The sequence below is a fragment of the Chiloscyllium plagiosum genome, chromosome 5 (genome assembly GCF_004010195.1).
Source record: "Chiloscyllium plagiosum isolate BGI_BamShark_2017 chromosome 5, ASM401019v2, whole genome shotgun sequence".
Lineage (NCBI taxonomy): Eukaryota > Metazoa > Chordata > Chondrichthyes > Orectolobiformes > Hemiscylliidae > Chiloscyllium > Chiloscyllium plagiosum.
In genome coordinates, this window is record NC_057714.1 from 117,193,324 (window position 1) to 117,211,143 (window position 17,820).

At 41.4% G+C, this 17,820-nt stretch overlaps 1 protein-coding gene across 2 annotated transcripts in view; it reads right to left on the minus strand.

Moving 5' to 3' along the window:
* The window catches only part of arhgap39 (Rho GTPase activating protein 39), a 650,153-nt gene that overhangs the window by 455,633 nt on the left and 176,700 nt on the right, over positions 1 to 17,820 (minus strand). For both annotated transcript variants that reach the window (XM_043690879.1, XM_043690878.1), the window contains exons 2-3: positions 15,898 to 15,945; positions 4,115 to 4,543 (exon numbers count right to left, since the gene is read on the minus strand). In XM_043690879.1, coding sequence (XP_043546814.1) covers positions 4,115 to 4,543; positions 15,898 to 15,945 — 477 coding nt within the window. The remainder of the gene's footprint in view (positions 1 to 4,114; positions 4,544 to 15,897; positions 15,946 to 17,820) is intronic.

The following is a 17,820-nucleotide window of genomic DNA, read 5'->3' on the forward strand; positions in this document are numbered from 1 at the left end:
AAGGCAAGCATGCAGGTACTGCAGGTAGTGAAGTAGGCTCATAGCATGCTGGCCTTCATAACAAGAGGAATTGAGTATAGAAGCAAAGAGGTGTTTCTGCAGCTGTACAGGGCCCTGGTGAGACCACGGCTGGAGTATTGTGTGCAGTTCTGGTCTCCAAATTTGAGGAAAGACATTCTGGCTATTGAGGGAGTGCAGCATAGGTTCACGAGATCAATTCCTGGAATGGCGGGATTACCTTACACTGAAAGACTGAAGCGACTGGGCTTTTCACTGAAAGACTGAAGCGACTGGGCTTTTCACTGAAAGACTGAAGCGACTGGGCTTTTCACTGAAAGACTGAAGCGACTGGGCTTTTCACTGAAAGACTGAAGCGACTGGGCTTTTCACTGAAAGACTGAAGCGACTGGGCTTTTCACTGAAAGACTGAAGCGACTGGGCTTTTCACTGAAAGACTGAAGCGACTGGGCTTTTATACCCTTGAGTTTCGAAGATTGAGAGGGGATCTGATTGAGACGTATAAGATTATGAAAGGATTGGACACTCTGGCAGTAGGAAACATATTTCCACTGATGGGTGAGTGCCGAACCAGAGGACACAGCTTAAAAATACGGGGTAGACCATTTAGGACAGAGCTCAGGAGAAACTTCTTCACCCAGAGAGTGGTGGCTGTATGGAATGCTCTGCCCCAGAGGGCAGTGGAGGCCCAGTCTCTGGATTCGTTTAAGAAGGAGTTGGATAGAGCTCTCAAAGATAGTGGAATCAAGGGTTATGGAGATAAGGCAGGAAGAGGATACTGATTGAGGATGATCAGCCATGATTATATTGAATGGCGGTGCAGGCTCGAAGGACTGAATGGCCTACTCCTGCACCTATTGTCTATTGTCTATTGTCTATCACCAAAATGCTCTCCCACAGAGAGATCTGACACCTGGCCTGGTTTGTTGCCAAGGAGCAATTCCAATATAGCTTGCTTCTCGTCGGTCTATCTACATATTGAGTCAGAAATCCTTCCTGAACACACCTGACAAAACCTGCTCCATCCAAACTAATATTAGCAAAGTTGAAGTCGCCCATGACAACAAGCCTGTTACTTCTGCACTTTTCCTAACTCTGCCTCCCAATCTGCTCTTCCATGTCTCTGTTGCTATTGGAGGGTCTATAGAAAACTCCCTGTAAAGTGTCCACTCCTTTCTTGTTTCTGACTTCCACCCATAATCTCTCAGTAGACAAACCCGCCTCGATGACCTTCCTTTCCAGCTGTTATACTATCCCTGATTAGCAATGGCACTCCCCCACCTCTTTTATCTCCCTCCCTATTCTTTTTGAAATATTCCAACCCCGGAACATGCAACAACCATTTCTGCCCCTATGATATCCAAGTCTCCGTAACAGCCACAACATCGTAGCTCCAAGTACTGATCCAAGTTCATCACCCTTATTCCTGACACTTCTTGCGTAATGAAGACACGCTTCAACCCATCCCACTGACTGCGACTTTGCCCTATCAACTGTCTATCCTTCCTCGCAACTCTCTGCACACTGTACCTGCCTGTTCACCAGCTAGCCCCATCCTCTGATCTGTAGCTCTGGTTCCCATCCCCCTGTCAAACTAGTTTAAACCTTCCCTGAGAGCTCTAGCAAACCTCCCACCCAGGATATTGGCACCCCTCCAATTCAGGTGCAATCCGTTCTCCTTGTACAGGTCCCACCTTCCCCAGAAGGTATCCCTATGATCCACATATCTGAAGCCCTCCCTCCTACACCAGTTCTGCAGCCACGTGTTCAGCTGCACTCACTCTCTGTTCCTAACCTCACTAGCCCATGGCACTGGTAGCAATCCTGAGGTTATTACTCTGCTTGTCTTGCCTTTAGCTTCCAACCTAACTCTCTATATTCACTTTTCAGGTCCCCATCCCTTTTCCTAGCTATGTCATTGGTACCGATGTGTACCATGACTTCTGGCTGTTGCCCCTCCCCCTTAAGAATCCTGTAGACTTGATCCATGACATCCCTACCCTAGCACCTGGAGGCAACATAACATCTGGGAGTCTTGTTCACGACGACAGAATCTCCTGTCTGTTCCTCTAACCACCGAACCTCCTATCACTATCGGTCTCCTATTCTCCCCCCTTCCCTTCTGAACCATAGAGTGAGGCTCAGTACTAGAGACCTGGCCACTGTGGGTCTCCCCTGGTAGGTCCCCCTGCCCAACAGTGTCCAAGGCAGCGTTTCCCTAATGTAGAGGAAGTGAGCAGTGAATGCAGTAGGCTATATTGTGTGAACTGCAGGTAAAGCGCTGCTTAACCAGGAAGGTATGTTTGGGCCCTTGGATACTGAGGAGGAAGGAGGAAAATGGGCAAATGTTACACCTTTGGCAATTGCAGGGGAAGGTGCTGCATGGCTGTGGGAGTGATTTTGGGAGTGGAGGAAGATTGGACCAGTGTATCCCTGAGAGAACGGTCCTTGAGGAAGGCGGACAAGAGAGGGGAGGGGAGGGGAGGGGAATGTGTGTCTGGTGGTGGTATCTCCCTGGAGGTGGCAGAAATGGTGGTTAATGATCCTCTGGATGTGGATGGTAGGTCACTGTTGGGGAGGAAAGCGAGAGGGTGAGAGCCAAAGTGTGGGAGATGGGCCGGACCCGGTGGACAGCCCTGTCAACATTGATGCTGGGGAATCCTCGACTGAGGAAGAAAGTGGACATTTCAGAGGCTTCTTTGTCTAGGTTGGCATCATCGGAACATGTGCAATAGAGACAGAGGAACGCGGAGAATGGAATAGTCTTTACAGGAAGCAGGGTGCAAAGATGCTTGGTCCAGGTAACTGTGGGAGTACGTGGGTTTATAGTGGATATTAGTGGCCAGTCTATCCCCAGAAATAGAAACAGAGATGTTGAGGAAGTGAAGGTGCGGGGAGTCAAAGATGGACCAAGTGAAGGTGAGAGCGGGTGCTAATTGGATATGTTTTGAGTACTGCAGCATGCAAAGTAAAAACAAGAATATTTAGAATCAAAAGGAAATAAGGGAGAATTCTGTAGTGTAGAAAGGTCCCTGAAGTGTACAAGATAATTAAATTCAAGAAGTGATTAAATGCAATGTTTGAAAAAGAGGGGGAAAGCACAGGGGTAATTTAAAAATAAAGGATCTTTCACTTAAGATAGGAGCACATTTTCTCTTGAGGGTTGAGAGCCTTTGAAACTCACCACTAGAGTGTGGAGGAGGCAAAGTGATTGAAGTTTTAAGTCAGAGGTAGACAGATTCTTCACTAACAAAGAAGACAAATGTTGCGGAAGGTAATTGGGAACATGGCTTTCAGGTCACATCAGAACAGCCACGATTTTACTGAATAGTAGGACAGAGTCAAGGGTCCGAATAGCCTACTCCTGCTTCCAAATCATATGTTTGTAAAAGAAAACAGAAAAAGACCAAAGGTACTCAGTGTCTAAAAGGAAATGGGTGGGATCTCTCAAAAAAATGTTGTGCATTCATGGTCTTTTCTGATTCTTATTCTTGTTTGTAAAACATCAAATTCTTTCAACGGTTCTGGAATGACTATACATTCAAGATACTTATTCAATTGCTAACTAAATTGATTCTCAGGGGACATTTAATTTACTATATTTACACTTTGCAGTTCAGAAAACAATTATCTATATTTGGATCTGTAATAGTTTCTCAATGCTTATTTGTATCTCAATGCACTATATCACTCCATAGGTCTGCATTGTGGTGAAAAGGCACACTTCTTGTGAAGTTCACTGTCAAATGATTCCACCACCTTTGATAAATCCTTGTGTATATTAATTCAAATGCACAGCTAGCAATTAATTGCTGAACACGATCATTTAAGGATTCATTAGGCCGAAGGAAGGCTGTAAGCTCACATACTGACAACTAGCATTAACTCTCTGTCTACCCAATGAAATCAGTCATCAAATGTCTATTACCTCAATATACCATCTATTAGCTGAACCAAAAAAAGGAAACAAAAACTAAAACTTCATTCCCAGATGGCAGGTATATTTTCCTGGTCATAGATAGGTGAGGGAGAGGGTTAGGAACAAGCATGAACAAATGTATTACTGACACAGATATACAGGATCTCTAAACCTTACCTCTCTGGTTCCTCTTTCCCAATAATCTGCTGGGCTTGTTTTAATCGTGTTTGTTCGTGTGTCCTATCAGCTTCCAGTTCCTGCTCCAGGGAAGAGCTGGTACTCCCTTCCCTACTCATATTACTACTCCGGCCTGGACTGTTCTCCGCCGAAGCACGGCTTGGCGAGTCAGTGTTCTGTTTTAACGTCTGCAATTTGGCCAGCGGGATGATATCACAGTTCTGAGGCCGATGCCAGACAGTCCTCTGTGTTGTGGCATTGTAATAATAAAACCTAGAGGTATTGGGATCAAAGAGCTCCCACCACTGATTTTCATTGGTGCGCTTTATCCGGACACCAGAAGGTGGATCCCAGACACATTCTCCAGTGGTAAGGTTAGCATACATTCGCTCTCGAGTTCGCGGCTCAATGATCTCCACCCACTCCAGCCTTAAAAAGAAAGAGAGATAAGAACTTATAAAATATACAGGCACATAAACATGAAGTCTTTAGAAAGGATATTACTCATAGTAGTTTAAAAATGTTAGCACTTTTGTCAAATGACTGCTACCCATTCAGAAGGGTAGACATTTACAAGTCATTTACTTTGACATTTACCCTGGAGTACCTGATATCTATAGTATAGATATTCCACTACAAAGACCCTGTCTTGAATGAATATTTGAGACAAAATGGCAACTTGCAATCTCTAACATCATCTGGAGAAAAGAAGAATGATTACAAAGTGTTGTCAAATCACAAGATCATTGCCAGTTGAAAGAATTTAGAAAAAACAGATGTTTAAGAAATGTAGAAAACTAGAGCACAAAAACAGGCCCAATCTGAATAGGTTTTGACTTTAGTCTTTAAATTTGCTCATGAGACACAGGCATCACTGGCTAGGCCAGCATTTATTGAAGGAGATGATAGTGAGCTGCTTTCACATTCCTTACTTGTGCCTGGTTGATAGTGGACATGTACTTGAGAAATAGGTGGTGAATTACACACTGCAGAACTCCTAGCCTCTGGCCTGCTCTGCAACTACAGTATGCATATGGGAGTCTAGGTGAAATTCTGGTGACTCGTAACTCCCAGGATATTGATAAAGGGAAATTTAGTGATGGTAACACCATTGTCAAAGGGTGATGACTAAATTCTCTAACATTGGAGATGGCCATTGTTTGGCATAAGTGTTACTCTTCCGTGGGTTATGGGTGTTGACAGCAAAGCCAGCATTTGCGGTCCATTCCTATTTACCTTTGAACTGAGTGTCCTTCTCGACCATTTCAAAAGGACAGTTAAGAGTCACCCACATTGAAAGTCTGGAGTACATGTAAGTCAGAATGGGTAAGGATGACAGATTTTCTTCTCTAAAGAACACTACTGAATTAGAAACAGAAATTCCTGGAAAATCTCAGCTGGTTTGGCAGCATAAGTGGAGAGAAATCAGAGTTAACATTTTGGGTCCATTGACCCTTCTTCAGAACAGAATCAGATTCGTTTTTACAATTATGGTGATAGTTGTCACAGTCACTGACACTAATTTTATATTCCAGATTTGTTAATTGAATTTAAATTCTACCAACTGCTTTGATAGGATTTGAAACAGTGTTCCCAGAGCAATAGACTGGGCCTCGGGATTTTAAAAAAATTCATTCGCAGGGCAAGGGCATTGCTGGCTGACCCGCATTTATTGCCCATCTGTAGTTGCACTTGAGAAGGTGGTGGTGAGCTGTTTTCTTGAACTGCTGCAGGGTAGACCTACATTGTCATTAGGATGGGATACAAGGTGGTCTGTCTTTGTTAAGACTTTGTAGCAATTGTTACAACTGCTATGGTGGGATTCAAATTCACAACTGTGAACATTAGCTGAGCTTCAGTCCGAAGTTCAGTCCAAAGATGTACAGGTTAGGTGGATTGGCTATGCTAAATTGTCCATAGTGTCCAGGAATATGCAGGCTAAGTGAATTAGCCATGGGAAATGTAGGGTTACAGGGCTAGGTCTGGGTGGATACTATTCAGAGGGTCCATGTGGACTCGATGGGTTGAATGGCCTGCTTTCACACTGTCAGGATTCTATGATTCTGGATTAATAGTCTAGCAATAACATCACTAGGCCATCACCTCTCTCTTCCCTGAGAACACAAGTGGATCAGATTTGTTTTTACAAGCATTGGTGATACTTTTCACAGTCATCATCACTGACACTATTTTATATTCTATCTGTTAGCTGAATTTAAATTCCACCAGCTGCTTTGGTACGATTTCAAACAAATTTGAAACAAGAATATTAGCCTGCACCTTGGGATTACTAGCCCATGAGTCTAATCCAACTCTATAGTTTGGACTGTATATTCTTTGGTATTAATTTTAATCAGGCAACTGTGTAATTCTCTTAAAATAATTCACAGATTTGGTGAATTTATTTAACAAAGCAAGGAAACTAGGGCATAGATGTGGTTTTGAGAGGATTTTTAAAAGAAGGCAGTTATGAAGTCTCTGGGAACTCCACCAATACTTAAGCCCAATGGCTGTGAGGCTTACCACAACATAGTAGCATTTATAAACAAAGGAAGAACAGCATAAACATTCCTATTCTACTTTAATAATGTTATGTGGAGAAGAACACCTTACTGGAAAGAATTTCAAGACACAGAGAATTTTCATATTTTTTGGCCAGTTATAGATGTGCAAGAAATAATTCGAAATTAAACCTTCTCTAAGTAAAGAAGGAAATAACCCACCTAAACTTGTCAGATGTGAGGCTTTTTCTTTGATTACATAGACAACCACTCCTCTAGTAAAGAAATAACAAATTGCGAAAGATGTATTTATTTGGCCATTCTGGTAAGTACACACTAAAGAGCACTGATTTTCTGAATAAGCAACTCCCAACATAGCTCCTCATCAGGAGTGCACTTCATAAAGTTACTGGTGCATTCACCATGTTTTCCAGCCATCCATTTTAATCGATGAAATAACATGGGAAATGTGCCTGGAATTTCCTGATACACCCTCCCTGCCAGTAAAGCTCCATGCGTGGCAAAACTATTTGGAAAATTATCACCTTATATAAGACATTAAACTAATTTTCCTTGCTATTTTCCACTATACAACTACAAAATGTAGAAGTAGGCCAGTTGGCCCAACAATGAGATTGTGGGCTGATCTGATAATCTTCAATTTCACTTTCCTGCCTTTTCCCCCATAACTCTTTATTCCCTTATTGATCAGAAATCTGTTTATCTTAGCCTTTAATATACTTGATAACCCAGCTTTGAAAGCCCTTGGCGGCAAAGAATTCTACAGATCTGCAACCTCCAAAAGAATATATTCATGCTCATCTGTATTAAATGTGCAACCCCTTGTTCTGAGATTATGCCCTCTGGTCCCATGCTCTTCCATAAGAGAAAGTGTTCCTTAGCGGCCTCCCGGAGTGCCATGGTAATCTCCTGACCTGGCACGGTGGCCTCCCAGCCAGATGCAGCGACCTCCTAGCATGACGCAACAGTCTCCTGGCACGGCATGGCATACATACAGCCTCCTGGCATGTGCAGTGACCTCCCCCAAACAGGTGCCACAGCCTCCTGGCGTGGCGCGGCATGGTAACCTCATGGCCTGATACGGTGACTTCCCCAGCCTGGCATAACAGTCTCCCAGCCTGCCATGGCAGACTCCCAGTGTGGCATGGCATGGTGACCAACCGGCCTCAGGCAGCAGTCTCCCTATGTGGCATCCTCTCGTCCCGGTGTGGTGGTCTGAAGTGATCTCCCAACCTCATGATCCTCAAGGTGAAGCCTGGCACAGTCCACAGCCAGGGCCCGGTGTGGTCTGTTGTTCCGAACTTTTACTTCTGCATTACTGGACATTTTATTTCTCTATTGTCTAAGATCTTATAACTAAAGAGCTGTAGCCAGTTACCTTTGTACCTAACTAAGTGCTGTAAGTGGAACGTATAAATTTTTCATGGTACTCACTGAGTGTATGTGACAATAAAGGCTAATTCTAATTTTAACCTCTTCACATCTACCCTGTCAAGTCTCCTAAGAGTTTATATCTTTCAATAACTCCTCCTATGATTTTTCTGGATTCCAATAAGCACAAGCCCAACCTATGCAACCTCTCTTCATAAGGGGATCCTTCTATACCTAGGATTAACCTAATGAACCTTCTCTACACTACTTCCAAGCCAGAATATCTTTGATTAAGGGACAAAAACCGTTTGCAGTATTCAAGCTGTCTCATATTTGCCTTACCTACTACCCACTGAATTTGGATTCCCTTTGAAATAAAGGCCAACATTCCACTCACCTTACCTATTACCCAATGAATTAGAATGCTAGCTTTACATGATTCAAACAAAAGTCCTCCAAGTTCCTCTGTGTTGTACCTTCATTTAAATAAGATTCAGCACTCCTATCGGAAGGATGTTGTGAAACTTGAAAGGGTTCAGACAAGACTTACGAGGATGTTGCTTACGAGGATGTTGCCAGGGTTGGAGGATTTGAGCTATAGGGAGAGGCTGAATAGGCTGGGGCTGTTTTCCCTGGAGTTTCGAAGGCTAAGGGGTGACCTTATAGAGGTTTATAAAATCTTGAGGGGCATGGATAGGATAAATAGACAAGATCTTTCCCCTGGGGTGGGGGAGTCCAGAACTAGAGGGCATAGATTTAGGGTGAGGGGGGAAAACATAAATGGACCCAAGGGGCAACCTTTTCACACAGAGGGTGGTGCATGCATTGAATGAGCTGTCAGAGGAAATGGTGGAGGCTGGTACAATTACAATATTTAAAAGGCATCTGGATGGTTAAATGAATAGGATGGATTTAGAGGGATATGGGCCGGGTGCTGGCAAATGGGTCTAGATTAGGTTAGAATATCTGGTCAGCATGGACGAGTTGGATGGAAGGGTCTGTTTCTGTGCTGTACATCTCTATGACTCTCTGACTCTATTCTTCCTGCTGAAGAGTGTAATCTCACATTTTCCCACATTAAAATCCACATTTCAAGTTTTGTACACTTCAATTTTCTTAAAATAATCCTCAGGTTTAACCAATTTATTTAACTAAACAATGAAACTGGGGGCATATATATCCCTTTGCAGAATCTTTTGAGTCATGACTTGCCTTCCTGCTATTTTTGTGCCTTCCACAAACTTGGCTGTAGTACATTCACTTCTCTCATCCAAGTCATTAATGTACATTGTTAATAATTGTGGCCCCAGCACTGATCCCTATGTTACTCTATTAGTTACATCTTGCTATCTTGAAACTGCTCCTTTAGCCCAACACTCTGTCTTCTACTAGTTAGCCTTGAAGATATTTCACCCAGTTAGCAGGGATGGCTGAAATAAAGACTGCTTTATTCTAAAAGATTCGTTCATATGTTATGGATGTCATTAGTAAGACGATTATTAGTTGCCTTCACTAAGTTGGTGGTGAGCTACTGCTGTCCATGTGCTGCACGTTTATCATCGTGCTCTTATGGAGGGGCTTTGAGGATTTTGACCCAGAGACAGTGAAGGAACAATGATAGAGATCTAAGTCAAGATGGTGTGTGCAGGCTAGTAAGAACACCGTTTAATAACAACCTCAATTTCCCAAGGGGAGCTGCTTTCTAGAATTTGCTCCAAACTACTGTTAGGAAGGGAGATCCAGAATTTGCAAAGTTAAAAATTCCTGATGAAGGGCTTATGCTCAGAAAGTCAATTCTCCTGCTCCTTGGATGCTGCCTGACCAGCTGTGCTTTTCCAGCACCACATTTGGAAGTATAAGCTTTTGGAGCGTTGCTCCTTCGTCAGGTAGCTAGTGAGGCAGAATCATAGGACACAGAATTTATAGTAAAACATCGTGTCATGCAACTGAAGCGATATATTGAACAAACCTAGATTGCTGTTATGTCTTTAATCTTTTAGAATGGGTTACAGGTTTCGGTTCATTAATATGTTCATAAATCCCAGAACTTCTTTCAAGTCACATTCCAGAGATAACTTACGGTTTTATCAGTATAAAAAAAATTACATCTCAGCTCAGATAATGCATTAAAAGTGTGAGGTTAGAGTCTATCTGTATTCCAATCTTGAGTCAGACTGGTCTATTTCCAAAGTTGCAATTTATAAAATGTCACATGGATTGACTGCTCATAGATTACGTGCTTTTTGAACAAAATAGATTGTATCTGCAAATGCAAATTCACCCCATAGATTTATATGCATGTGTGTGTGTGCAATGTGAAGGGGGATGGGTGTGTGTCTGAGAGAGAGTGTGTGTGTGTGAGAGAGTGTCTGTGTGAGTGTGAGAGTCTATAAGAGTGTGTGTGTGTATATGTTTGTGAGAGAGTGTATAGTGTAGTGGAGTCACCTGCAGTATGAAATGGACCCAAGGTCCCTGTTGAGGTCATCCTCATGGACACTGAACTTGGCTATCAGCCTCTGCTCGGCCTCTCTGTGCTGTTGCGTACCCTGCAGTCCACCTCGGAAGATGGTCACCCGAAGATCATAGCAACAACGTAGAGTGGCCGAGCAGAGGCTGATAGCCAAGTTCATGAGGAGGGCCTCAACCGGACCTTGGGTTCATGTCACAATTACAGGTTACCCCACTGCACTATACGCACTCACACAGACCCTTTCTCATACACACGGTCTCTCAGACACACACACACCCCCCACACTCTCATCCTCTCACAGGCAGATAATCCGTCACACTCATGCACACACTCTATCAAGCGCACATGCGTGCGCGCACACGCGTGCGCGCACACACACACACACTCTCTCTCTCTCTCCCCCTCACATATGCGCACACAAACACAAATTTATGGGGTGAATTTGCATTTGCAGAATTGTATTTGCAGATACATTCTATATTGTTCAAAAAGCACACAGTCTATAGGCAGTCAATCCATGTGACATTTTATAAATTGCTACTTTGGAAATAGAACCAGTCTGAAGTTCTGGGAATTGCATATTAATGAATTGAAACCTGCAACCCATTCTAAAAGATGAAAGACTTAACAGCAATCTATGTTTGTTCAATATATTGCTTCAGTTGCATGACACTAGGATCTTTTGCTATAAATTCTGTGTCCTATGATCCTGCTTCACTTGCTACCTGATAAAGGAGCAGCGTTTTGAAAGTTTGTACCTCCAAATAAACCTGTTGGACTATAACTTGGTGTTGTGTGATTTTTATCTTCCTTTTAAAGCTTTAAATTCCATAAGATAGCAACACAGTATCTTTGTACTGCTTACTGGAGGTTTCCCATTCTTTTGCCATCAAATGGTGGCTTCCTTCCTTCTATTGGAAAAACTGAAACTTTGCACTCTCCACAGACAAAATGGATAATTACCTACCTTTCATTATCTAATAATCAATGTCAATCCTTTTCCATTACATTCCCAGCTGAAGACCGGAGCCTGCAGCTGAACTGTGGTTCTACTTTATAGATCTCCCATTCTTACTGTGGGGTTCACATTCTGTGTGTGTGTGTGTGTGTGTGTGTGTAAGAGAGAGAGAGAGTGTGTGCACGCATATATGCCTGTGAGAGGATATGCATATGAGTGAGTGAGTGTGTGTGTGTGTCTGAGAGCGAGTGTATGAGAGACAACACCACCCACCACGTGCGTGGCAGGTACTCATGTGACTCAGTCTTTTCCTCACACTTTATGGGGGTGTGGCACCTAATCAGTCCAGCCTGAAAAAATGCAGTGCCCAAGTCACATGCAATTAGTTATCCAACGTAGTTACTCATCCAAATAGGGCAATTGCACAATGCAAATGAACGTAGCTGAAGATGGTTGTGTATTAAATTTATACAATGCAGTCTCACTTCAATACATGTTGAAAGTCAGCCGTTCACATATGTCAAAACTGATAGGTCTACCAATCGCTACTCCCTGCACTCAGTATACCCTTGACATTATCTTTTAAATTCTATCATAGACTGGGATGGAAATTACAACTTCTCTTGATATTTCAAAGGCTGCAAAAGACAGAGACATATTTAAGAAAACACTTTACTGAAATCTTAGGATTTAAACAGACAATATCTATAAACAATGTTGAATCCTCAACACAACTATATATTTCAGAAACACAGAACATGGAAACATGCCATTCAGTGTAACAAGTCTATATTACATGAATCTCCCACCAATTTGCACTATCGCCATATCCTCTATTCCATCCCTTAGATACTTATCTTTATTATTCCATGTAAAAGCTCCACATTTGCCCACTTTCTGGGTAGTTTCTCCTAAATTCCCTACAGGATTTATTAATAAGTAATTTTGTTGGGGAAAAAGAACAGCAATTTATCTCCTCAAACAAAAGGCACTGAAATGAAGGGGAGTGAGTTATACACAGAGATTCTCAAATCAACCATCTCACTGGATCATCAGAAATGGTAGAGGGATAATTTAATACACAAAAAAAGGAAAAGTACAGTTCTTTTTTAAAAGAGTGAGAGACTAGGTCTTCCTGCTTCACTATAATAGCAGTAGCTAATAACAACACTAACTTTAACAAAAGTATTTTTTAAGGAAACTGGAACCTCAGCTAAGATCAATTTGCTGCATCAAAACAGTATATAATAAAAGATCTGTCTCTCAACCAACACTGACACTAGTCGAGATTTGGTGGCATTGTTGTAATCCAGAAAGCCAGGCTAATGTTCAGGGGCGATGTGCTTGAATCCCATCATGGCTGATAATGAAATTGGAATTCAATAAAAATCTAACACTTACCCAGATTGTATTCTGTCTGTCACCTCTTTGACCATTCTGCCATTTTGAAACATTGCAGCCCACGTGATGCAGTAGATCGACAATGTCATTAGAGAGGGAGGTTCAGGATGTGACTCAGTGATCTGATTGAAGGAACTCAGGGCATTGTTGCTAAGTTTGCAGAGGTCACTAAAGCAGATGGAGGGACATGTAGCGTTGAGGAAAAAGGGAGGCTGCAAAAGGACCTGGATGGGTTAGGATAGTGGGCAATAAGTAGCAGATGGAATACCATATGGGAAAGTAAGAGGTTATGCACTTCAGAAGGAAAACTAGAGCATTGACTATTTTCTAAATGGGGAAAGGCTTCAGAAATCTGAAGCACGAAGAGACTTGGGAGTCCTAGCTCAGGACTCTTAAGGTTAACATGCAGCTTCAGTTGGTAGTTAGGAAGTCAAATGCAATATTGGCATTCATTTCAAGATGGCTAACATACAAGAGCAGGGATGTACTGCTGAGTAAAAATTCTTCATGGGCACAGTCACCAGGCCTTCGGCCTGGAGTGACAACAGCCACCCAGTCCACCAGCTTGTTCCATTTAGATTATGACTGATCTGTACTTCAACTCCATCTACCTGTATGAATGCCATGATCCTTGATACCCAACAAAAATCTATCAATACAGGTACATAATTTTCAACACTGGTGTTGTGAATTTCCTTAATTTTTACTTGTATACCACCCACTTAACTCACAAATAAATCAATCTTGTCAAAAATGCCTAAAGAAGCTAGCTTAGTCGGTCTTCAACAGATGTGGCATCAAATTAAAATGACAATATGATGGTCAGCAACACTGGGATGGAAAATATGAAGCAATTAACACCTGAGCGCAGCTGCTTCTGAAATGTAGCTTTACGAACTGAAACCAGATATTTCAGCTAACATATTCTTTATTTGTCCACATATTAGTTCTCTCTTTTTAGATTGGAGGGAGGGTGATAAGATAGGGAATACTTGATCTTCAAATGCAATTCAAAATAGACTGTTTAAAATACATGGATTGAATATCATGAAATTTGTTGCAAGTGGAGAGAATAACAGGTACATTGCATTTCATTTCATACGGTCTATATATTTTTAATATAAATTTATAGGGAAGAGGCTGGTAATTTTAAATTCTATTACTACCTATTGTAAACTGTGCAGCTGCTGTCTCCCAGCTGATTTGTTTTTGTTTGGTTGAAGAGGATACACAGGGTCGTTTGGTACGCATAATGTCACTTCAAAGTCATCCTTTCGTTTGCAATTATTGCAAAGCAAGTCGAACTGCTCAACACAGACTGCTTGCTTGGTCCTGGAATCAATCAATTTAAAGCAAAGGGTTTAAGTTGCAAAAATAAAGGAAAGAACTGTGGATGCTGTAAATCTGAAAAAAAACCCAGAAATATCTTCAGAACTGAAGGGTCACTGGACCTAAAATGTTAACTCTTGATTTCTCTCCACAGATGCTGCCAGACCTGCTGAGATTTTCCAGCAAATTCTGTTTTTGGTTGAGTTCAAGCTTCGAAAGGCTCCAGTCTGGTATTTGTTTGTCATTCAGGAATAATTCAATGAACTTCACTCAATTAAGGAGGATACCTGTCAGTTCCCTGTGTGCCAGTTTTAAACTTCAAAAAAGGTACAAAAGGGTAGATCACAAGGTGATTACTTACAGATGAGATAGCCTTTTTGGCACATCTCTGGACAACCTTCATGTTCACACCACTGCAGAATCTAATTAGTTTGGATAACAACCCTAGAATTTCCAGCTATTCAAATGCGCTGGTCAATAACCATGGGCAGATCTCCCTAACATCAGTTCTAAATGTGCCTTTTATGTTTTACTTGCCTTATTCTCAGTTTAATGCAAGATGATGGATGTAGGTTTGCTCACTGAGCTGGAAGGTTCATTTCCATGTTACCCAGTGCCGAAACGTCTGGAAATGAACCTTCCAGCTCAGTGAGCAAATCTACATCCAAAACCTCAACCTGAGCTACAAATCTTCTCAAAACTCGCTAATGCAAGATGATTTTCCACATCATTTCCAATCTCACCTGTCTCCCTGATCACAAATGTAAGGCAGCATGCCTCTCGCTCTTTCTGTATTAGTGCCATGTTGACTTGGATGTAAGAATGATTTTTTGTTTGGAAATGCCTAAATTTCACGTCACAGATATGTTGGGTTCGTATAAGCAAGAATGTTGCTGCGGTGTCACAACCATTACTTCTGTACTCAAGATAGTGTAGCTACACATTCTTAAACAAATTAATCATGCAGTATTGATTTCCTGTTACTGTCTAATTCGGCTTTTGATTAACCTGATGCTTAATTTATATCCCACCTAATGTAGTTTCACAACTGTGTTTATTAGTTCACCAGATGAACAACAGGAGAATACAAGAGGATTTGTCAATTAAGTGAGCTCATTACAGTTTAAAGATTCCTATTTGACACCTGGGCAGCTTAACATTACCAGTGGTTGAATGTATGAAGTTACACAGGACAATACGAGAAGCTTATTCAGTCTCAAGAGCCTGCTTCATCATTCAATTAGATCATGTCTACCTGTACCTCAACCCAGTGTACCTGTCCTTTTTCTTTATTGCTTGATACCCTTACCTAAGTTGAAGTGGCTAAGTTCTGTGGTACTGCCGTGTGGTACTCAGCAACAAGATCTAGTCACAGGTAGTAATTTCTATTACTACTACAGTAGCAGATTTTAACATCTGACTCCAGCTTATAGATGTTGTAGCTAATGGCAGCATTCCAGCCAAGATCAGCTAAGTCCCACAGAGACAATACGGGCGATTCCCCATCTCTATAGCTCACTACCACTTTTGGCAATTCAATATCCTATTCAGCAAAAGAGGTAATTCTGACCACCATGAGCTTAAAGCAAACCAAAACGCACACTTGACTTCTGGGAGAAGAAAATGCTTGCTCTACATTGAAAACTGGTCATTCCAGTAATAGAATTTTAATGACATCACAAACCGCAACTCAAAGCAAAAACAAGACTTTTCTTTGAGATTGTTCTCTTACCATGTTGTAGCACTTTCTGTCTCAGTTTCAAGTTGCATGTCGTAAGACCTAAAAAAAGTGATTTCATAAAATTACTAAGTACACTGTTACCATGCTATTTTTCCAGAAACTATTACAATAAAACCTTTTTATAGGAGTGCAAAGATATTTTTTAAAATTTCAATAAAATTTCTCCTTCGATTAACAGACAACATATGGGCATGCCTTACCATGGCACTCCTTACCTAACACAATAGTGGGAACACCACCATCAATTCAAGAAGAACCACTGCCAGAGGATGGGCAATAAAGTCAGCTTTGTCAATATCATTCACAGTAGAGGAACTATTTTCATTTCATTAATTTATTTCTGTTTGTTACCTGTCATTCATTTATCAGAACCAGAGTGCCTGATCCCCAGTGTGGTATGTTGATGAGAGGAGACTGTAAAGTATTCTATGTAGTGAGAAGGAGGACAAGGGAGAAAGAAAATCAAAAACATGCCTTTCATGATAACTGGATGGCTCCACGTACTTCACATCCAATTTAGTACTTTCAAAGCGCAGCCACTGTTATTAAGTAGGAAACGGGATAACCAATTTTAGAACAGAGAACTCCCACAAAAAGCAATGTGAGAATAACCAGATAGTGTTGTCTTTTGTGATGTTGGTTGAGATACTAAGTATTAGCCAGAACACTGGGAGAACCTCCCCTCTGTTCTTTGAAGTAGCACCATAGGGTCTCTTCAAGCGAACTGAGTAGGCAGGAGGAAGCTTTGATTCACGGAATTGCAACACTGTCTCGATATTGCATTAGAGTGTCAGTGTAGATTTTGTGTGTGTTCTGGAGCAGAACTTAAACATGAGGACTTATGATCCATAGAAAAGAGTGTCTCCAATCAAGCCAAAGCTGACAAAGGGCAAACAAAAGCACTCAAGTGACATACAAAACATCAAATAGCTCCAGTGAAGTCCACGAGCACATTCTCATGCACAGAGACTAAACATAAAAACATAACAGTCTACTGTTGATTACAAGGCAGCAATTTAGAAGTGAATTAAAACAGCTTTACAAAGAACATAGACTTATTGGTTACATGACCTCAAGGCCGAATGATAGGCTGTTAAAAAAAGACGAATTATATAGCGCTTTTCACGTCTTCAGGTCATCCAAAAGCATTGCTGCAGCCAATGAAGTACATGTGTAGTAGAGTGACAGTTGTGAAGTAGGATATCCCACAGCCAAAGATCACAGCAAGATTGCACAGTAGCAATAAGATCAATGCATTGATAATCTATTATTAGATGTTAAGTCAGGATGATTAACATTCAGGGCACAGGTTCTTCCAAATAATACCTTGAAATCTGTATCCACCTGACACAGCAACTCAATTTTAAGTTTAAGATCCAATCCAAAAGACCTCGAGACGTTCAAGATTCCTTCAGTACTATAAGTCTACATCTAGAATTTTAGGTACCTGGAGAGGTGTGTTCCCAACATTTTCAGTCATCCAACATCTTCTACACTGTAGGGAATCTAATCTAATCATCCTTTGAAAATCTTTTGCTTAGTAATATGGTGAAGATGATCAAATTCTGTTAAATGAGAATGATTGATTACCTTTTGTAAGATTCAGAATGGGATAGTAAATGCCATTAGACAGGCTAGATCAGTAAGAACAGCTATCAGGAATAAGTGCATAAATTTCAAATCAGGGTCAATGAGTTACATCGCACAAGTAGGTTGGGAAATCTGAACAAACTTTTTTCATTTCTTAAACCAGAACTCTATGTTAGCAGCTGCTTGGACTACAAATGGTGGCAAATTGTATTATATGTATCACAACATTATTGAACTGAGGAGGGAAAATGATCACTTGTTTCAAATATTTTATTTTCCTGTTAGCTCAGCAAGTCTTAGCCAGGGGCTTCTGGATGAATGGAT